Below are 23,096 nucleotides of genomic sequence, written 5' to 3' on the forward strand. Positions count from 1 at the left end.
GAAGAACAAACTGTCACTTGGTTATTCCTTACCAGGTTGGTCGGCTTGTTGTCGTGATTTCCCAAAAGTCCTCTGGCCACTGCTATAAACTCTGCCTTTCTCCATCTGTAAAACTCACGTCTTGATCTTTAATTTTGCATCTGTTCCCATTCAGTTCCCAGTGAAGCAGTGGAAATTTTGCTCACATCCATTCTGCTCCATGTCCCACCGAGCAAAGCCTTTCTTCAAAGCTTTTTAAGAACTCATTGTTGAATTATCTGAATAACAGTAAGTGTGTGTGCTTTCTTTTATGGAATTTGTTAAGCACTTACTATGTGCCAGGCACCGTATTAAGTGCTAGGGAAGACACATGCTAAGCAGGTCGGACGGTTGGACATACTCTTTGACGCACAATAGGGCTCACAGTCTTAATCCTCATTTTACAGATGAGGGAACTGAGACACAGAGAAGTGAAGTGACTTGCCCCAGGTCAAATAGCCAAGTGACAGAGCCAGGAGTAGGACCCAGGTCCTTCTGCCCTAGGCCTATGCTCTCTCAACTAAGCCATACCACTTTTTGTTAAGTGCTTACAATGTGCTAGCCACTGTGGCAGATACAAGATAATCATTTTTCTATCCCACATGAATCTCTTGGTTTAAGTGGGAAGGAGAACTCCTGTTTCATCTTGTCCTGCCATTTGATGGTGAATAATCTAGTTCAATACACTAGAGACACTGTTCATAAAGTTGGCAGTGACTTCTCCGGTAGATCCAGCTTTCAGAGACTTTCACAACCACTGAAAAGATGGGACATGATTTTAGGTTTGGAAACTCCAATTTTCATTAGCTGATATCTCTTTGTCATTAAACTCTTTCAATCTCCTACATGCACAACTGTCTTTTAGCAGAATCTGGTGACAGCATTGGTTTCCATGTTATCACTAAAACTCTTTGATTCCTGGTTGGGTTTCTGCGATGCATGCTAACCAAGAACCTAAGCATCCTTCGGTCTTACTGCTAGCTCATTTGCTGGCTGACTTTGTCAGGTTGTTCATGATCTTTTATCGTTCATTTATCCATTGGCCTGCTAGTAATCATTTGCAGTCAGCAGTCCCCAAATTATTTTCTCAAAGATTATGTTTGCAATCTGCGTGTTTGTAGAATGTTGCTCTGAAGCTCAATTTGTTCACTTTGTTTTCTAATAGCACATCCGGAAAGAATCCTACCTAGAATTGTTTAGGTCGTGGAAAGCAGCAGAGTTCCCATCTGTTCTTCACATTGGCTTTTAGTGAGCTCCTCGAGGGGAAGGAACACATCTACCAACTCTGTTTTTATACCTTTCCGAGATACAGTGTGCTGCACACTGTAGGGGTTCAATAAATACTAGTGATTGACTGAAGGCAGCTATTGGATAGCATCTTTGAGAATCTGTGGCATTTCTAGAACTTCCGATTATATGTGGGTGTTTAGAATGGTACTAGTAAAAATCAAAAAGATTTGTGAATATTTCCATCTACCAGATAATGTATTTATGGAGCACTTACCGTTTGTGAGCGAACAATACAACAGAAATGTATTTAAGACTGTGAGCCCTCTGTGGGAGAGGGATTGTGTCCAACCTGATTATCTATATCTACAACAGCACTTAGAACAGTCCCAGGCACAAAGTAAGCACTTAAGAAATACTCTTATTATTATTAATAATAAAGATGGTCAATATTTTGGGGGGGGGCTATAATATTAATCCATTTTAAATTTTACAAATATACCTCATAGCAAGTGTGTTAAGTTCCGATTCTTATCTCTAACTCTGTACTATATGCTTGCCCCCATGTATATGAATAGAGGCTTCTTGCTTTCAGCATGTGTCACATAGGGGTTGCTATTTTGGAAAACAATTCATCCTGGTTTGTCTCAGCATCTATTAGGGTGCCTTGCTCTATAGATGTGTTCGCTAGCTGGGAAATTGATTCAGCCACAACAAAAAAAGTAATCATCGTTAATAGTACCCTTAAGGACTGGTATAAATTCAATAATTCTTGCTATGGCAGGGTCTACAGGCATCGAGAAATTACACTGTTTACTTGTGGAAGAGCAAGCAAATTTCTTCTCACCCAAAGGTACCCCCTGCATTCATTATCAGGATGAGCTACCGAGTAACGGAAAATTAAAGTTGCTTCGACTTCCAGTGCCATTAAAATTTCTTGAAGCGAGAATTCAGGATTCCCCTCAAACAAACATACAGTGAATTAGAGCCCTTTATCCATTCACTCATTCATTCAAGAGCATTCCTGAGCGCTCACCATATGTGAGACACCGTACCGAACGCTGGCAGAAAGTACAGGGACGATGATGATGGGGTCCTACCTGATTCCTCAAAGTCACTGTTGTAAGTGTTCCAGGTCTCACTTATGCGAAGGAGATTTTCTTCCATGGCTTGAATGTCCATATACGGACAATTGCATTCTGGGAATTTGGAGCCACACTGACACCAACAATCATTGTCTTTGCAGATAAACTCCCCCTCAGAATTGCAGGCAATATAGCTCAGGGCGGCCTGCACAAATCGTTCCTGCAGATAGTCTGGAAGGATGACTTGAAGGCCTTTAAAATAAAAGGAAAATAAAAAACATTTTTTACCAACCCTGAAGTTATCTCATTTGGTATGCTCAAAAAAGAAAGTGAAACTCACTGAGATAAATGTTGGATTTACCTATTCCTTATTTCCTCTCTCTCTTACTTTTTTCTTTGGGATATTTAAGCACTTACTATGTGCCAAGCCCTGTACTAAGCACTGGGGTAGATAGAACACAATGCAATCCAGCACAGCCCCTGTTCCATAGTGACTCACAGTCTAAAGGGAAGAGAAAATAGGTTTTTTACCCCAGTTTCACAGTTGAGGAAACTGAGAAGTTTAGTCACTTGCCTAAGATGAAAAAGGAGGAAATTGATGAAGCCAGAACTAGAATCTGATGTCCTGACTCATTGAAATCAATATGAGAAATGATCAAAAATCCTTACACTGTAATGAATAAAACAGCTACATAACTCATGGTACGCTATTCTATTGGTGGTTCATCTATTTCAGTATCTTGCTTCACAGGATCTCTCTCCCTGTTGGACTGTTATATAGAGGTCCATATCATTTTGTAGATTTTTGTCTTTGTTATTGATGTTATGAACATGGACTTTCTCAATAATATTTCTATTAGGATGGGATAAGTGTCAGAGAAGAAATTCATCATCATATTTTATGAAAAATAACTCAATACACATTTAGAGTCTTATGCGTTTTACTGTATGGAAGCATGTAGGAAAATTACGGTTGGGTTTTTGACAATGAGTGTTGATAACTGAAATAGTTGTATGGCAACTCAAAGTATTATATACATTATATGGTGACTAGAAAGAATCAAAAAACACAGGGAGAGAATGTGTCTTTTTACACATTTCTTTACCCAAAAGCGCCACAGGGTTTTCCATTGATCTCACTTGTTACTGGTATCTGCAGTGTAATGTAGAGTGAATAAAACTATAAGACCGAATCACTGGAAATGTTCTTTTGAACCATCAATTCAGCTTTATTAAAAAAAGAAACACAATATAATTTTCTGTCCGTTTATCTAGTGTAAAGTGGGATGAAAATATTTTAAATTTAGTTCATATTTGTATCATAGGCAAGTAAGTTACTTGTGAAGATGCTGCAGAGACATATGTACACAGGGAGAAAATTAATATTCACTTGAGAATGATAACTTGATTTAGGTTCCAATTTTTAATAAAAATCACAAGATGGTGACTAACTTTTTTTTAAATGAGGACAAATAGAAAGTATAATTATGTAGTCTTAAATTACATTATTCTGAAAAAGTGAATTGGGGACATAGAGGAGGAAATCTATTAAATGACTAATACAGAGTTGTCAGTCATGTTTGCCAGAGTTGTTATTTATTGTTCAAGTTCACAGAAAAACCTACCACTTACTTTGGAACAGAAACCTAATTGCTTAAATTGGGTGTCACACCTGAGTCATTCCTAAAGTCTGCTTTACATTTCGATACCTTTAAAAATGTTTTCGTCATTCAGGTAAAAACAATGAATGATCCTTTGTCAATACTAATATGGATCAGTTAGTCTTTTTATTGGTTTTGTATTTGCAAAAGGAGAAGATTTTGTTGAACATAGTGAACTATTTCTTCCAAGCATTTCTAGAAGATTCGACAACAGTCACAGTTTAGTTTCATCCCTTTTGTATGTGTGACAATACAGTGATGTGTATCACACCCAAAACACAGAATTTTCAGAACCAGTCAGTCATAAATACTTTAAAAGTTTCTGTAGAAAAGTGTTTCAACTGAATCTAGACACAATAGAAGAATAAGTTCTAACAAAAATGGCAATTATCATCAAATTATTTTATCTCTGAAAAGACACATCAGATTGTTTGCTTTACATTAATGTGCTCCATTATAAGACATGACTATATACTTTTAAAAAACATATAGCTTTGTAGCAGTGAATGTTATACGTTTATAATAAAGATCTCAACATTTCACATTATAATAGATTCTAAGGATAAATATATCTGTTGATAGACATCATTTGTTAAAAAGAAAAAAACAGATTGATAAACCATTCAACTTAACGGCAATAACTGCACCTAAAGAAAATGTTAATATTGTCAGCTGTGCTAATTAGTAAGGAGGTTTTTTTTTCAATCCAGAAACATTTAAAACCAGACAAAATAAATCCAGATGCTTTTTCTCCATCTTGTCGAGAGTCTTTTTATTTGACAAAAAAATAAGAAATTGATTTTTTTTCCCAGAGATTTTTAAAAGTTCCAATACTGCATTCACTGTTCAGTATTAAAAATGAAAAGAAACAGCAGCTTGAGAAATGTCATCCTATCGCATAAGAAATGAATAAAATTGCAGCAACATACCTTGCAACTGAATCTTATTCTCAGGACTCTGAACCAAAACAGAACTGACAGAATCTAGGTTGTCATAGTTACTGCAGCCAAGAGGACCAGTCCGGGTTTCTGTTACCTGATGAACAAAACATTCATTTAATTCTACAAATCAGTTATTGAAAATATTCATTCAATGAAATGTATGTGATTTGCAATGATACACACATCTGGATTTTAATGATCACTATTATTGAATATGTTTCCATTACGCTGGAGACTTTTATTTCCCCTTGGAAACCGAGGCATCTGTGGCCCTAAAATCTGAATCCTCTATTAAGTCGAATGCTTTGAAGCAGGTGAGCAATCAGTGGTCACAGTGAGTATAGAAAAATTAATAAAACTGCATCAATGTCAGCAATTGTAGAAATCGAAATCATAGCAAGTATAGGAAACACTTAAAAATACCTAGGGTTCTTAATATACACAGTTCCCTATCCATATCAATCAATGGTATTTATTGAGTTCTTACTGTGTGCTGAGCACTGTACTAATCCTTTGGGAGAGTCAAATCCAAAAGAGTTGGTTGACACGTTCCCTGCCCACAATGAGCTTAGAAGTATCTTTGGTAGTTTCACCTCCTATTGCATATTTGCAATGAACTTGAGTTTCTGTCGATATTTTCATTTTTTTTCTCTAAATATACATTCACACTTTCTTTTCTCTAACTTGAATTGAAGACAAAGAAAGATGGAATTCATTCAGCACTTACTATGTGCTTAGTAATGAATCAGATCAGATCCCCCATCGGGCACACAATCTAAGAGGGAGGGAGAACAGAGAAATTAAGTGACTTGTCCAAGTTAATACTAAGGGCAAAACAGGGATTAGAGCCCAGGTCTAAATCCCGTGGCCTTTCCAGTATGTCACGCTGCCTTCCTGAAAAGTTATGTTGTGCAATTTTTCCCCCCTAACCGTGTCTCCACAATGAGGAGAGGGAGGAAGGACCCAGGAGGGCTCCTCCCTGAAATGGCAACCCATCAGACAGAAGTAATGGGGAGGTCATAGAGGGGCTAGGTCGGGAAAGGAAGTAGACGTTGTCAGCCCTCTTCAGGCAGGGAGAGCAGGAGATGGATGGGGAGAGCTCATGCCGTGAAACCTGCATGATGGGTGGGTGCAGGGTACTCAGAACGATCGGAGAGTATCCCTAAAGGTTCAGAGTCCAGTGGCTGGGATTCGGAAGGAGTGAGGTTCCAAACCCTGTGGCGGAGAAGAATGTTCTCTGAAGAGAATCCCTGTTCAGAGAACTTCAGAGATTCCCAGAGGGCAAAGGAACTGTGATTTGAACTGGATTTGTTTTCATTTGTTACATTGTTAAGAACATGCGAAATATCTGTAGAGATCCCAGATCTTGGTGTCTGCCTTTGGGAGGGACTGAGGGAGAAGCTTCGGGGGCTGGGGAGACACGTAAATTGGGGAGGCTGCTGGGGGATCAATTTGCCTGCAGGGTTTGCGCAGTCAGCTCCAGGGGATGGGGTGATAGGGTATTCCCCGGGGATCTCTTCTCCTCTGGCCAGGTACCTGAGATTGAGCTGAAAATTGTTGGCAGCAAAAGGACAACAGACACTTGGGGAACAGTGAATGAGATGCCCCCAAATCTGGAATGAAAAATATGGAGGGCTTAAGATTCAGCAGAGACTCAGAGGGCTCTGGGATGTACTAAAGTGATACCAGGGGCTCTTTGGACAGATTTAGGTCTGAAAATCTCTGGTAACCTCACATCTCTATTACATAACTGTTTTGTCTTGGATCCTGAAAGGAAAGCCCCTAGATTAAAATCTGAAGGTGGGTGGTCACCTCCACAGTCCAAGATGGAAGGACTGGGCAGTAGAGAAGAGGATGGTAATTTCACAAACACAGTTGTGTGCTGAAGACATTTGCCTTCAGTGGCTACCTTCTTTTTCCTTGTGTTTTGGGTGAATATGGTATAAAACCAATGCCGGTGCTGATCCCTACATCCAGAGACTATACCTCCCTTCCTTTACACTTAAGGAGAAGCAGCGTGACTCAGTGGAACCGGACCGGGCTTGGGAGTCAGAGGTCACGGGTTCTAATCCCAGCTCCACCACTGTCAGCTGTGTGACTTTGGGCAAGTCACTTAACTTCTCTGGGCCTCAGTGACCTCATCTGTAAAATGGGGATTACGTCTGTGAGCCCCACATGGGACAACCTGATCACCTTGTATCCCCTCCAGTGCTTAGAACAGTGCTGTGCACTCCCAAGCCCGTGCTCTTTCCACTGAGCCACCCTGCCACCCAAGTGTTTAGAAAAGTATCTGGCACAGGGTTAATGCTTAACAACTGCCACAGTCATTACCAATTTACCTTGCTATCTAAACTCCCACACTATTACATGTTCATTTTTCTTTTCTCTTCCTCTGTTGACAAACTAAGCAGTATAGTGTAGTGGATAGAGCACTGTTCTGAGAGTCAGAAAGTCATGGGTTCTAATACCGGCTCTGCCACTTGTCAGCTGTGTGACTTTGGGCAAGTCACTTAAATTCTCTGTGCCTCAGTTACCTCATCTGGAAAATGAAGATTGAGACTGTGAGCCCCATGAGAGACAGGGACCGTATCCCAACCGGATTTGCAAGTATCCATCCCAGCACATTCATTCATTCATCCATTCAATCGTATTTATTGAGCACATACTGTGTGCAGAGCACTGTACTAAGCGCTTGGGAAGTAGAGTTAAGCAACAAATAGAGAAAATCCCTGCCCACAAGGGGGTCACAGTATAGAAGGGGGGTGGGGGGTAACAGACATTTAGCACAGTGCCTGGAACATAGTGAGCGATTGACTTATTACTGAAAACGTGCTATAAAAGAGTGTGTCTTTCTGGATGTGCCCATCCCTCCCTGAACAGGTCTTGTTATTTTGAGTCTGTAAGAGTGGCATAGTGAAGATGGAGTGGATCAGAGATTCTCAGAGTGATGGTTCTAAGCAAATGCCCCGTTGTCCCGTGACCGAAACAACTCATCTAGCAAGCAGACTGCCCTCAACCTGAAAGGGCAGAATCTGGTTCATCAGATAGGAATTCATTCAATAATATTTATTGAGCACTTATTATGTGCAGAGCACTGTACTAAGCGCTTGGAATGTACAAATCGGCAACAGATAGAGACAGATGCAAACCATTCCAACCTAAATTTTCTATCCCATTTCCTAGGTGATATTTTGAATATTGAAACCCTTTTCTTTCCCGCAAACAACCTCATAAAGCATTTCACATCTTGAAATCCAGTTGCATACCAGATTCTAGTTAACAACTAAGATGAGACCCGTAAAAGTCCTTTTACAGATACTTAAATTTTTGACTTGCTGAGTTAGTGAGTGAAATAATGAGGGATTTAAAGCATAAAATAGCTAGCAGGAAGCACCCAGGACAGCACTGACTGGACAGGGTTAGGCTTTTGAGATTCCCAAAATATACTATTTCCCATATCTCTTAGGAGGGTCTTGAGTCTTCTTAATAAGCACAGAGGAGGAGGAGAGGCCTCTGTCAAGACCCTATAAGACTGTCCCTGATTAAACTGGCAGAGTCTCCAGCCAGACTTGAGTCTAAGCCCAGACTCAACTAACCCGAAGCTATGATTCTATGGCCAGCTTTGACCTCCCTACCAGAAAAACCACTCACGATCTTTCTTTGAACCTGATCAGTATCAGGTGTCCATACAGCTATTCTGGTTTGACCATTCTCCTCACTATACAGGGAACAATTGGCAGGCTAATTCCATTAAGTCTCTAAAATTCACTGGCACCTAATCCTTAATCCTTTCCTGTGACTCAAAGCAAAAACAAACATCCTGAAGGTCCCCTAAAGGAAGGTTTTCTCTCTCCAAGCACATCATTTTACATCATTTCAGTCCATCTTTCTTTCCCTGCTTTCCCTGCTTAAGTTAGTTCCAGGATGATCATGTTTCCCTGAAGGAGTCAAAAATTTGTCTGTCCATTTAGACAGATTTTTATTTATTCCTAAACAACTTCATCATGTAACTGTATGGTAACATTTCAGTATTAATAATGACACTTTTTAAGTGCTTACTTTGTGCCAAGAGATCAGAGCGGCATACAGTTCCTGTCCCTCATGGAACTCATCTCTAAGAGGGAAGGCGCAGAGATATTTTTCTCTCCATTTTACAGATGGGGAAACTGAAGCCCAGAGCAATTAAGCGACATGTCGAAGGTCACCCAGTGGACAAATAGCAAAGCTAGAAGCACAACGCGGGCCTCTGCCGGCCCATGCTCTTCCCAGTAGGCCAACCTGTCTCCCAACCAATGTGATCTTTGCCACGTAAGCTTCATGTTCAACAGAACCGTGGTAGCGATTAAACCTGTCCTTTAAGTCGTCAGTTTTTTGGGATGCAGGCATGAAGGATACATGAGGATGAGGGCATAAATTGATAGAGGAAAGATAGGTTAAATAAGAGTTGTAGAATAAACGAGTCACGAGACTCTAGGACTCTGGCTGCTGCATCCTGTTGTCTTGTGACCTTGCTCTACTGGGGTGAAACAGAGATCTGTTCCAGTATCTGTTCCCCGGGCAGGTGAATCGCTGCCCTGGGGGACCATGTCCAGTTTATTCTCCAATGAGGGGGCTCATTCTACCCCATGAACCCTGCTTACCAATCTGGCAATAGGCCCAGCTCAGAGTGGGGCTGGAAATACTCAATATAACATGTCACTGTAATTCCCACAGAGGTCTATTTTATCAATATCTCCACCTCCATCCCCTCCTTCAAAACCATCAGTTATAGACCTAAATTCCCACCAAAATAACACAGTAAAAACCCTGCCTTCCAGGGGTTCCTCGTTAATTTGTTCAAATTATAGGTTTTTTTAAAAAATACAATCCATATTTAATATTACGTTGTGAAATAATTACAATTTTATTCCTCTCCAAAGCCTCAGTTAGGAAAATCATACGGTTTAAGGCTTTACAAATTAGAGTCTAATCTTCAGCCTGCTAGGGACAATTATTAGCGCCTACATCTTGATTTGACTCTTATTTTATAAACACCTGTACCCCACAATATGATAAAATGAAACAAAGTCTTTTCTTAATAACTAAAAGCCCCTAAGTAGCAATAAAAGAGATGATATAACAGTGGGATGTGAAGCAAGAAGGCAATTTCCACAGAGGCTGTTTCTAAATATAATCACTTCTCAGGATCCCTTGGACGGCAGGGTTTTCCTTTGTACAAATAAACGATAACATCTGAGATTAAACAGTGGCCTCCAGTTTGCCGTTAGTTAAGAATCAGAGCCTCGGAGACAAAAAGTCTATCGAGGAGTTACCTTCCCTGATTCTTTGTTAGAATCGAATGTTCGTGAAATCGGTGAATAATCATTTCTCAGAATGAAGAACTTTGGAGATCTGTAAAATAAAAGAATGAAAAAAGTATTCCCCCCCACTATATGGGCATATCTGTATGTTTATGTATGTAGCTTATGTTCCTCTAGATGTTCCTGTTCCTATTATTTCTGTATTTGTGGCTTATCATTATTTCATTTTGGTTTCATGCTTATGCACAAGACTCCCTTTACGGATGTGGTTAAATGCTTCCAGAACAGTGTTGAAAAATAGGAAAAAAAAAATAGAACAACATTTCCGAAGCCATGAGGTTCACTCCCACCACTCCTTAGAGCCCAGGAGGGAGGAAAATTGGGCTCCGGGTGGCTGGCGAGGAGGGGTGGAAGTGGTGATAGTGGCAGGGTAGTGGTGAGGTCTTTCTTATCGGAGTTAGGGAAAAAGCTGTGGAGAGTTACAAAAATCTATTTAGACTAGAGGAGGGTTTGGGAGAACCAAGGAGTCAAGAGATAGGGTAGCCAACCATCCTTAAATTCACTACCAGGATGTAAACTGCAAATTAAATCCATGAAAATATTTAGCTGTCCATTAATATAGGTGGCCACCATGTCAGGATAATGGCCAAGGGAATCCCATGGCCTGAGGCCGATGCCACCGGCAGGCCCTTTGCCACTTCGGCCATGGCCTGGGAGTTGGAGGACTCGGTTTCTCCTCTCAACTTTGCCATTTGCCTGCTGTGTGACCTTGGACAAGTCACTTCACTTTGCTATGACTCAGTTTTCTGATCTGTAAAGGAGGAATTAGACCATGAGCCCCAGGTGGGCCAGGGACTGGGAATGATGTGATTTTCTTATATCTTATCTAGCGTAAGTACAGTTGTTGCCATACTTAACAACCACAAATATTATTATTATCTGCCAGTAAAAAAAAGTTTCTAGTCATTCTGATTGTAACAATCATTCTCAGTAGTTGGAAACCTTGAGAGGGGGAAAGATTAGGATGCAGGGAGAGAAAGCCAAAATCTGCAAGAATGGGGATGTCTGGGCCAGGAAGGAGGGACAGGATACTTCACCGGTGAATTCATCACAGAAGAAATTCGATCTGCAATTAATGGGAGAAGTGATTTCACCTTCCTGACCCAAGGCCCCAAATCTGTTCTCCTTCAGCAAAATCAGCTTCTCTCTGTTCAAGATACACCTCTCGCATCCTCCCATGTGCTCTCCCACTGCCTATGCAACATCAAAATCTTAATACTAATAATTATGGTACTTCTTAAGCGCTCACTATGTGCCAAGTACTGTTCTGAGCACTGGAGTAGTTACAAGTTAATCAGGATGGACACAGTCCCTTTCCTTATCCCCATTTTTTTTTTTTTACAGATGAGGTAACTGGGCACAGAGAAGTGAAGAGACTTGCCCAGGGTCACAGCGCAGACATGTGGCGAATCAGAATTGGAACCCACGTCCTTCTGACTTCCAGACCCGTGCTCTATCCACTAAACCAAGCTGCTTCTCAAAACTTCTTAGCCTGAACTAACCTGTTTTAATAGGCTGATGATGAGGATGATAATGATGCTATTTGTTAAGCGCTTACTATGTGCCAAGCACTATTCTGAGTGCTGGGGAAGATACAAGGTGACCAGGTTGTCCTATTTGGGGCTCACGGGCTTAATCCCCATTTTACAGAAGAGGTAACTAAGGCACAGAGAAGTTAAGTGACTTGCTCAAAGTCACACAGCTGATTAGTGGCGGAGCTAGGATTAGAACCCACAACCTCTGACTCCCAAGCCCGTCCACTAAGCCATGCTGCTTCTCAGCCTGGTCAATGTCACAAGGGTAAAGGGACAGTTAGAAATGTTGGAAAGACTTGCTGGACTTGAATAGTCTAACACAACATTTTGGGGCATTGTTGTGCTTCCCTGGCCCAACAAAAATAAGCACGATAAATCCATACTATAATAAAATAAACAGAGAGTTCATTCTATAGTGCTTCTGCCACATTTTTGGAATTCTGGTGGGTCAGCACTGCAAGATTTGACATCTCTGAAAATTCTCGTTGTCTAAAAGAGGGCAGGCATCTCTAGGGCCTCAGAGAACTGAATCACATGGAAGGTAACAAGAGGTCAAGGAGTTTTGACATCAAAAATGAGAAACAGCATGGCCTAGGGGAAAGTGTGAGGGCCAAATAGTCAGGGGACCTGGGTTCTTATGTGGCTTTACCGTTTGCCTGCCATTTGCCTTTTCCGTGCCTCAGTTTCTTCATCTGTAAAGTGGGGATTCAATACTTGATCTTTCTCCCCCTTCAACTTTGAACCCCCATGTGGAATAATAATGATAATAATGATGGCATTTGTTAAGCGCTTACTATTTGCAGATCACTGTTCTAAGCGCTGGGGAGGATACAAGGAGATCAGGTTGTCCCACGTGGGGCTCATAGTCTTAATCCCCATTTTACAGATGAGGTAACTGAGGCATAGAGAAGTTAAGTGACTTCACAAATTCACACAACTGACAAGTGGCAGAGCCGGAATTTGAACCCATGACCTCTGAATCCCAAGCCCTTGCTCTTTCCACTGAGCAAAGCTGAATAAGGACTGCGTCTGACCGATTACCTTGTATCAATTCCAGTGCTTAATACTGTCCTTGGCACATAGTAAGCACCTAAAAAATACCACAATTATTATCATTACATTCATACTCCTAACCATAATGGATATGAATTCCACGCAGTGGGAGGTTGTGGGGGGAGAGAGGGGAGAAAAGCAGAATAGAAAAAAGAAAGGCATTAGAAGGGAGAGAGGTGTCCAGTGGGCATAATCCCAGGGATAGCAGTGTTCCAAAAAGCTTGATTAAAATGAAAACATTTATCCAAATGAAGTAGGGACAAAGAGAGCTACGTCAAACAGATGTTTTACAGAAAAGATCAGAGCAAAAACTCAAACATTAGCTCTATTTGTCATTTTTAATTTGTCATTTGTCATTATTTATAAATTTTTCAGGCAAGAATCGGTTTTCATTTTCTCGCTGAGAGCTTTAGACACATCCAAATTGCTGAAATCAGGTTATATTATTTTTGAAGTTGAAATAGATTAGTCAATCAGCCTACATTTTTTACCCTTCCAAAATTCATTGACAATCAGTTCTACGGCTGCTATTTTTCAAAAATGCTTCCAGAGGATTGTTCATCTGCTTCCTCTAGGCTGTAAGCTTCCTGTGGACAGGGCCCATGTCTACCAAATCTTTTATAATGCGCTCTCTCAAGTGCTTAGTACAGACCTCTGTGTATGGTAAGTGATCAATAAATATGATTGATTCATTGATTGCTCTACTTTACCACGAGAAAAGGTTCTGTTTCCCATTACGAGAGTGGAACAATTACATCTAAGTCTTTAAAAGGTCACCATAATGAGGTGGTTGACCAGCACTTGAAATAAAACATTAACAACAATTTACCCAGCTGAAATAACTAGCAAACCCACAAAGGCACCTTTCCAATGGATTAAAAAAATGCTTTCTACACAGCAGAGTTGGATTCTGCAGCTCCGATATCATTGGAGCAGAAATAGAGGACAGTGAGAGTGGAATCATGTATGCCTCATTCAGTGTCCACATTCCATTCTCTCTGAGACCCAAAATGCCTCTGAGACACATGTATGAGAAGTGGGCAGAAGGAGAGTTTGAGAGGGTAGACTTGTAGGGTGTGACATCACACCATCTCATGAGCGATTTGTTGGGGTATGTGGCAGGGTGCTTATTTTGGTTCTACCCAGAGGAAACTTCACAAATTATTCTACATTTGCTTTATGAGTGTGATTCAGTTCCCCCATCTCCCTACTCCACCTATCTTCACCTTCCCTGCCTTTCCAACTCCCTCTACAGTTCCTGGTCACCTCTTCCCTATTTCATTGCCTGGGTAAGATAATTTATTTTTATATGCCTTGAGTTGCAGCCTCCACTTCCGGCCACTAAAGACACAGGGCCCGTAACACTGTGTGCAGAGTGCTTGACTAAGTGCTTATAAAACCCAGGCACCTTAAGGATGAATTTCTGGGTTGCTCATGAAAATCGTTGGTTGTATTTTGAATTTCCCTAATGCAGATGGGTTCCAACTTGGGATGCCCTGAAAAGTTCATTAATATTCTGGGACTGTGGATGTCATGGGTGCTATTTCCATGGGAATAATTTAATTTCCAGTGGACTCTAACAGTAATTTATGCTAAATTGGATGTTGCCACAGAAGTCACATACTAAGCGCTCAATAAATACTATTGAATGAATGAATGAATGAAGTCCCAGAAGCAGGTGCTTTGGATGCTTATTTAGACAGATATAAGGTTCTGCTTCTCTGGGAAACTCTTCCAAGTCAATGGGCTTTGAGCCACATCCAAAGTTCTAGAGACAGCTATTCAAGAACTACCGTATGCAGATGACTCCCCCTTACAGGTACACACCCACAAAAACTTCTTAGTGATTGTGAACCAAAGCACTCTGTCAAATCATCCAGGTGTTTCAGGCTGAGAATGTCTAACAAAGACTGAGCTAATCAATCTGCAACCAGGAAGGTGATACACACCACCCAAAAATCTAGATACAGACCACCGAAAATCTAGATAGGGAACATAGTGCTAAATGCTGTCCTAGAATTCAATTAGCCAAGCAGCAAAACGACCAATGATGTAAAAATAGACACGAAGGGGAAAGCTTAATAAGGGACCAATAAATCTGAGGTTGGTGCACATTAACAAGGCAAAATCATTAAAATAATCCAAGTAAACAGGGGTGTCTTGGCAGTTTAAATTATGAGGTCGCCTGATCTTCCAAACACGGAGTGGCATTTGGGAAGAAGGAGGTGGACCTTCCCATGAAACTCTAAAAGAGGAAGGGACCCAGGTTGACCACTGGGGTTGAGCGGAACACGGGAATTAAAAGAAAGGATGGAGGAAATGTTTTTAAAGTAAAAATAATCGAACACCTCGGACAATACAGCATCCCAAATGAAAACTGGCAGTGATATGCTCTAGAAGGATTAGTCTTGTGAATTACAATCACGAAAGAAGTAGCTTTTTTGAGTAGAAATTTGGTAAAGTCTGAGACATTAAGAGACACCAGCTCAAACAGTAGACATAATAAAATAACAACAGACAAGCAACATACAGACAAGCAACAACAGACAAGCAACATAGAGAAGCAGCGTGGCTCAGTGGAAAGAGCACGGGCTTTGGAGTCAGGGCTCATGAGTTCGAATCCCAGCTCTGCCACTTGGCTGTGTGACTGTGGGCAAGTCACTTAACTTCTCTGTGCCTCAGTTCCCTCATCTGTAAAATGGGGAGTAAGACTGTGAGCCCCACGTGGGACAACCTGATTCCCCTATGTCTACCTCAGCGCTTAGAACAGTGCTCGGCACATAGTAAGCGCTTAACAAATACCAACATTATTATTATTATTATTATTGTTTCCCCCTTCTTATGGACTTCCATACCATTCACTGCCCATAACAGCTGTTTTAGACATGTAATTCCCACCTCACACCCTCTGTCTACCACCCCCTCATCTCTTTCCCCTAATGACCTGGCCATATATTTTACTCTTAAATTGGAAAACATCAGCTGTGATCACCCTAAAATCTCCCTTGCTCTTCTCCAGTCCCTCCTGCCCCTTCTTCGATTGTTCCACCTCAAGAGGAAATCTCCCATCTCCTCTCAAAATCTACCCGCTCCATCTCTGCACCTGACCCCATCCCTTCACACCTTTTAAAAACACTTGCCTCCTCCCTGACCTCCATCTTCAACTGTTCTCTTCCCAGTGGCTTTGTCCCCATTGATTTCCAACAGGGTCCCGGTTGTTTTGCCTGCTGTATCCACCCTCCTGGGTTCAAAGTAAAAGGAGATTTTTTTCATGGTACAGAGGATTACACAGGCAAGTTTGCCCATTAATCAGATCTAGGGGAACCAATTAGAGGAAAGGGTGAGAGGGGAAGAAACTAAACCAATGTTTTAATTGGAAATATTCCAAGAGGAAAAGTTTTTTGGAAGCCTTTCATTTGATGTGCCAGGCATAGAATGGCAAAGTGCAAACCTAACAAATACCTCTGGGTAGCTAGTACTTCTTCCGGACTCCCTCGAAATATGGTAGGAGTCCTCCACCTTGAAAAATGTGGGATGCCATTTTTTGGTACATGTGCACCCATATTAATTCTACATCTCCTTAACGGGTTATGAGTAGATACCTTCAGAAAATCCGTGAACCCTAACAGTGTGTGACAAATATTTTCCCCCAATTGATTTCTCTTTTAAAATAGGCTGTGAGACTTTGAAAGAGATTTATTTGAATGCTTTTTTGTGTTTTCAACAAGCCGGTCATTAATTTATATTGAGAGGTCTCCACTAATAACTTAACAGATAATGATATACAGAGGCTCCTTGGGGGTTTAAATGACTTCTACTGCTGCATTCTTCTGGAATTTTAGCTTTTAGATCGATAATTGCATTATATGAAAGGACGTATGAGACTAAGGATAAGGTTTTCTCCTGAAATAAACACACTTTGTACAAAATATACCAATTGATTTATGTCTTTTTTTCAGTTTTTGATCAAAGTAAGTGAGCACGGGAAAATCTAAACTCCACATTTATCATCCTAAATATTCAAATATGTATAGCAAGGAGCAATAGCATTGATGGATAAGTTATCTTGTAGTTCACTGAAAATCAATGCTCTGACATTCCCAGATGAGTTTACACAATGAATCCGTTAGTGGACAGCTGGTAGTTTGCAAAGAAATACTTGATGTACTGTTGACTATTTTACCAAAGTTGAATTGCAGTATACTATTAATAATCAATGCTCAAAATTAACTCATAAATCCAAATGAAGCACACTAAGATTATGAACAGATTCACTGCAAAGCTCCATTTATAATCCTGCTGTGCATGGTATACTTTATTAAACCAGAAATAATAAATTCATCCATACAATCTAAAATACAAGTGCATCTCAAATGTAGGTACTATCTCCACCTTAAATTAAATATCAACATATTTTATATTTCAGCAAAAACACACAATCTAAATGGTTTATAAATGGTTGCAATTGTTCTCACTGCTTTTACTCCATTGACTATCTTAAAGTAGTTGATCCTTCTTTTGTTTCCTCTGTTATACTGTCTTCACAGTCCAAGGTGGAGGGAGAACTTGTATTTAAAACCCATTTTACAGATGAGGAAACAGAGTTAAAGAGAAGTTAAGTGTCTTGGCCAAAGCCACTTAGAACAGTTGTGTGGAGGAACGGAGATTAGAACCCAGGACCCTTGACTAATTAGCCTGTGCTCTCGACACTAGGCCACGTTGATTCTCTTCGGATGCATGTTAATCCTTTTGTTTCAATGGGGTTCTTTATTCTTTTAATTATTTGATCTGTGATAAAGGAAACTTTGAGAGTTCTAAATTGTTAGACAGGCCTTATGTTATTTAGCATTGTTAGGTTGCCAAGGTTTCAACTTCCACCTACTACATTAAAATAAAGTCTCTCAATTGTCTCTGAAATGCTTGTTTTATCACCTCTGCTCCACTGAACAACTACTTAGATATTGTGTGGCTATTTGTATTCATTCTCTTCCTACATTGCGCCAATGAAATGTATCACTTTGACCCCGGTTCCAATGTAAATTGTCTTTGCTCTCGGTACATTCTTGTTAGTGATTCTGTCTTCAATCAATCGATCGGGGCATATATTGAGCACTTGCTCCGTGCAGAGCATTGGACTAAGCACTTGAAAAAGTATAATACAACCAAGTGAGTAGATGTGATCTCTGCCCACAAGGAGTTTACAACCTTGCAATTTGATGTTGAATGATCATGAAAGATACTGACCAATCTGCTCTGGGAGATGGACATGTCGAGGCATATCTTCATACCTGGGCCGAGAACCCACGGCCACAAAAATGGTAATCCACCTCCCAAGCCCTATAAACCCCCAAATTTGGGCATCAACAAAAATCCACTCTGCTCTTGATTTAATTTAATACTCATTTGGCTTTCTGTCCTTCATTAGATCAATTAATGGCACTGTGTGCAGAACACTGTACTAAGTGCTTATAAAACCCAGGTTCCCAGGCATCATAAGGATGAATTTCTGGGCTGCTTACCCCTGGTATTATTTTGAATTTCCCAATGCAGATGGGTTCCAATTTGGATTTCTTCAGGCTTATTGCTAGTCCACATGCGGTGTTATGCTGACTCTTTGAAGTGGTTCACGGCACCTGCATTTCTTCTGGTGCATATGCCTCATTAGCAAAGCCCTCACCTTTCAGCAGATCCCGAATCACGGCTTCAAACAGATGGAATAATATCTGCAGCTGTGGAATTAGAAAAGTTTTCTTATGGAGCCAAAGCACATTCTGACATCAGCTTTCAGGCCCCTCTTTCAAATACGGTAGGATAGAATAAGATTGCCCAGACCCTTGGTTTTGTTGTTCAGATCAATATTTGGTATGTTTGAATTAAAATCTTGGGGTCCTTCTTTCTGTTCTATCTTTCCACAGGGATCGTTTCTGGGACGGAACATTTTGTTCTGAAGTCACATTGTGATTCAGGAAATGCATGGTTAACTGAATTCTTCAGTTGCCTTTCTGAAAAAGAAAATGACTAAGATTTGCTGGCCATGCAGGACCTTGTTTTTTACGCATCTGCACTCTCACCTCTTTTATTAAACATGGTGATACGGCATTCAGCAACAGATAGAGACAATCCCTACCCAACAATGGGCTCACAGTCTAGTACTCAGTAAATACATCAATTATTGAATGCTTACCATGTGCAGATCACTGCACTAAACTGTTGGGAGAGTATAAGACAATGGAGGTTTATTTTTTTTTTAAATGGTATTTGTTAAGCACTTAGTATGTGCCAGGTACTATACTAAGCATGGGGATAGATACAAGATTGTCAGGTCGGACACAGTCCCTGTCCTGCATAGGGTTCACAGTCTTAATTTCCATTTTACAGATAAGGTAATCGAGGCAAAGAGAAGTGAAGTGAGTTGCTCAAGATCAGCCACATAGCAGACAAGTGGCACACTCAGGATTAGAATACAGATCCTTCTGACTCCCGGGGTTACTAGGCCATGCTGCTTCTCAGACTTGGTAGATGATAATGCCACTAATTAATTAATTCAAGACAGTCCCTGGAGCTAACAGTCATTAATAATTACGGAGTGCCTTTTCTCTGTAGAACACTGCACTTTGTAGCGTCAGAAGCATGGTATGGTCTCTGACCTCAGTAGCTTCCCAATCCACAGGAGAAGACAGAGACACAAAAGTCTGACTTCTTTCTTCCCCATTCTCCAATCAAGAAACATCCGTCATCAAGGTGCTAACTATTTTAATATGCCTCTCCATGATTCCAGTAACCTCTAATGATGTGAGAGGATGTCACTCAGGCACCATAATGGCAGAACAGCACTCAGTCAGTCATATTTATTGAGCGATTACTGTGGGCAGAGTACTGTACAAAACACTTGGAGGATAAAAATAATAATAATAATGTTGGTATTTAAGTGCTTACTATATGCCAAGCACTGTTCTAAGCGCTGGATACAACAGTGTAACCGACACATTCCCTACCCATAACAAGCTTACAGTTTAGAGCTGGCACTCCCAATTTAGGGGCCCAAGACAACAATTCCTGAAAATCTCAGCCCTGACATCACAGCATGTATTAAAGATGGCCAAACCAAAGACCCAGCTCACAGTATTCTTTGGCAAAAAAAGATTAAAGTAATCATGATAAGGAGAATTCAGAGGGGAGAAGATAATCTATCAATGATATTTGTTGAACATTCATACATTGTACTAAATGCTTGGTAGAGTACAAGACAATAGAGTTGGTAGATATAGTCCCTGGCCATGATGAGCTTAGAGAGGGAGAGACAGATTTATAATATAATATATTGTAGATATGTACATCAGTGCCATGGGATTCTCTGTACACAAATGAAAAGCATGCCTCCGATCACTTGACTATGTCTAGAAGTAATCTGGGGGTGAAGGTAGCAAATGAAACATGTCTCAATTCATTCAATCCATCAATAGTATTTATTGACAACTTTCTGCGTGTACCGGTCTTTCTAAGCACTTGGAATAAGAAGCACAGTTTTTTTAGATTTCTCTGTTTCCACCACTGTTTTTAAATACATTCTTCCAATAAAGTTTTGTTTTATGCTATGTAAAATGATTCTAATCTCACCTATCCTCTTTTAGAAAGTAATAAATCATAACATCCCTGGATTGAAAGAAAAAGTGCTCTAGATTTGTGCATTGTATTGGATGTATATTGATGTGTATTTATGTCATTGGTGATTGATGTCTCTGAAAATATTAACCAAAACTGCTGGCTTCAATCCCAGATTTGCATTCAGTTTGGCAATCGAATGAGAGCTGGGTTTCAGGTAACACTTAGGATGAACAGGACGATTGATTTCCTTTTGATTTGGTGCACCCTTGGTGACCTTTTTGCTGGGCACTGGCTTAAAATGGATCCCAGTTGCCAGTAAAAGGGTGTGGTTTGGCTGTGCAGGGGGCACTAGAGAACTGGCATAATATATGAAAACTTGATAAATAGTATTTGTTGACAGACTCTGCAGTTAATTTCATGCACCGTAGCAGCTCCCCCTGCCTATAAATAGAGTAAATGTTGACATGAAAACGAGGCATATTCCAGGAACAATATTTCAAGCATGTGGAATTGGCAAGGAGAGAGTATAAAATGGCCACTTCCCACCACCCAGATGGACCAAGCACTACGTTCACTGGGTTGTAGCGTCTGGGTTGTTGTATTGTACTTTCCCAAGCGCTCAACAAATACGATTGAATGACTGACTGACAATTCTGCAGCCTCTACTAGAATGCAACTTTACAGTCATTAATAATGGTGTGAAGGATGCCCTTCCATGTCATATTAAGTGGAAAGTGCACTGGTATGGAAGACTGGGTTCTAATCCCGCCTCTGCCACTTGCCTGCTGTTTAATCTTGGACAAAGCACTTCACTTCTTTAGGACTCAGGTTCCTCATCTGGAAAATGGGTGTTCTAGACATGTTCTACCTCATGTGGGATTGCGAATGTTAGTCCCAACTGGGATGAGGACTGCGTCTGTCCTGAATGTCTTCTACCACAGCACCTGATACAGTGTTCGGCACCTAGTGTTTAATATTATTATTGTTTATTTGGCCTTTAACTGAATAAGTTCCAGCCAAAAAAATGATTTTTCAAGGTGCGATTCTCAAGAGACAAAGATGCAGTACCCACCCCCACAAAAAATCAATATTTCAAAGGCATAAATAATCTGTTGGTTTTAAGATTGAGAAAGACAAAATAATATTATCAAGAGTCTAACTCTATTGCCATATACAATTGCCTGAGCCTGGAACACGAAGAGAAATAAGTCATAGCAGACTAGGTTGACTCTCATATATCTGTAGGGAATCCATATTTTGAAGTCGTTTTAATTTCCCTTTTTTGTGTATGGAAAACCTGTTCCTATGAACAGGAGTATTTGAAGTCAGGAATTGGAAATATTTTTTTAATTACTGGCTCTGGCTGAGCTTTCCCCAGATCAAAGTTTATATAGTTAACTAAAAATCACTGAAATAAAATGAAAATGTCACAACTGTTCATTATCCACATTCATTCTTTAGTCACAATGGCTAAAACTGAAGATTGCTGTATCACCATGCTTCCAGTCGCAAAAGCTGGAGTTACATTTTAAAGTGACCCCAAGTGTTTTTTTTTCAATGTCATGCTCCAGACCGAAATTCAAACAAAACAAGTCAGAAAATGAATCAACTTGAAACTTGGCTTAGATGGATTTGTTAAATGAAGTCCATGATTATTGAATTCTATCAAACATACTTAGTGAGCACTTACTGTGTGCAGAATACTGTACTAAGTGCTTGTGAGAGCACAATATTTGGTAGACATGTTCCCTATCCCCAAGGAGTTTATAGTCTAGAGGGGAAGTCAGTTATTAAGTTATGGATATGTACATATCGATTAGACTGTAAGCCCATTGATGGGCAAGGATTGTCTCTATCTGTTGTCCAATTGTCCATTCCAAGTTCTTAGTACAGTGCTCTGCACATAGTAAGTGCTCAATAAATACTATTGAATGAATGTGTTGTAAATAAAGGGTACAAATCCTAGTGCAAGAATGACAAAACAGGGCAAGGGAGTAGGGCAGATGGGGGCTTAGTTGGGGAAGGCGTCTTGGAGTAAATGTGATTTTTATAAGGCTTTGAAGGTGGACAGAGAGTGATTGTTGGATATTAAGGGGGAGGGAGTTCAAATACACACATATACCTGCCTGCTTTGGCTCTATCCAAGCCTCTCTTTGGGGCAGCTGAACAAGAAACCATTTATGCTCACTCCCCTCCATCCCAAGTAATATGACTGAGTCACTCCACTCTAAATGAGAAATTAAATAGAGGAGAAGTGGTGACACTTCTGAGCTGCCTAGGCATTTCATTTTCAAAACCCACCCCTATCTTTATGGCCCTCATTCATTCATTCAATCAATCACATCTGAGCGCTTACTGTGTGCAGAGTACTGTACTAAACCCTTGGAAAGTACAATTCGGCAACGAATAGAGACAATCCCTACCCAACAACAGGCTCACAGTCTAGGGTAGTGATTTGTCTTAGGTGCCACAGCTGGTAATAACAGACCTTGCCTGTTAATTTGGAAATGGTTTCATGTTTCCTGCTGGTTTGGTTGCTTTGCTTACATCAGTGTCCCAGGTTTGGTGTTACAGTTGCAGAGTGGCTTCATAGAATGAATCGTATAGGGAT

General features: G+C 40.5%; 1 protein-coding gene across 3 annotated transcripts in view; it reads right to left on the bottom strand.

The window, feature by feature from the left end:
- The window catches only part of BRINP3 (BMP/retinoic acid inducible neural specific 3), a 251,515-nt gene that overhangs the window by 83,822 nt on the left and 144,597 nt on the right, over window positions 1-23,096 (bottom strand). For all 3 annotated transcript variants that reach the window (XM_001516327.5, XM_029081388.2, XM_029081389.2), the window contains exons 5-6: window positions 4,921-5,026; window positions 2,346-2,582 (exon numbers count right to left, since the gene is read on the bottom strand). In XM_001516327.5, coding sequence (XP_001516377.4) covers window positions 2,346-2,582; window positions 4,921-5,026 — 343 coding nt within the window. The remainder of the gene's footprint in view (window positions 1-2,345; window positions 2,583-4,920; window positions 5,027-23,096) is intronic.

The sequence above is a fragment of the Ornithorhynchus anatinus genome, chromosome 16 (genome assembly GCF_004115215.2).
Source record: "Ornithorhynchus anatinus isolate Pmale09 chromosome 16, mOrnAna1.pri.v4, whole genome shotgun sequence".
NCBI lineage: Eukaryota > Metazoa > Chordata > Mammalia > Monotremata > Ornithorhynchidae > Ornithorhynchus > Ornithorhynchus anatinus.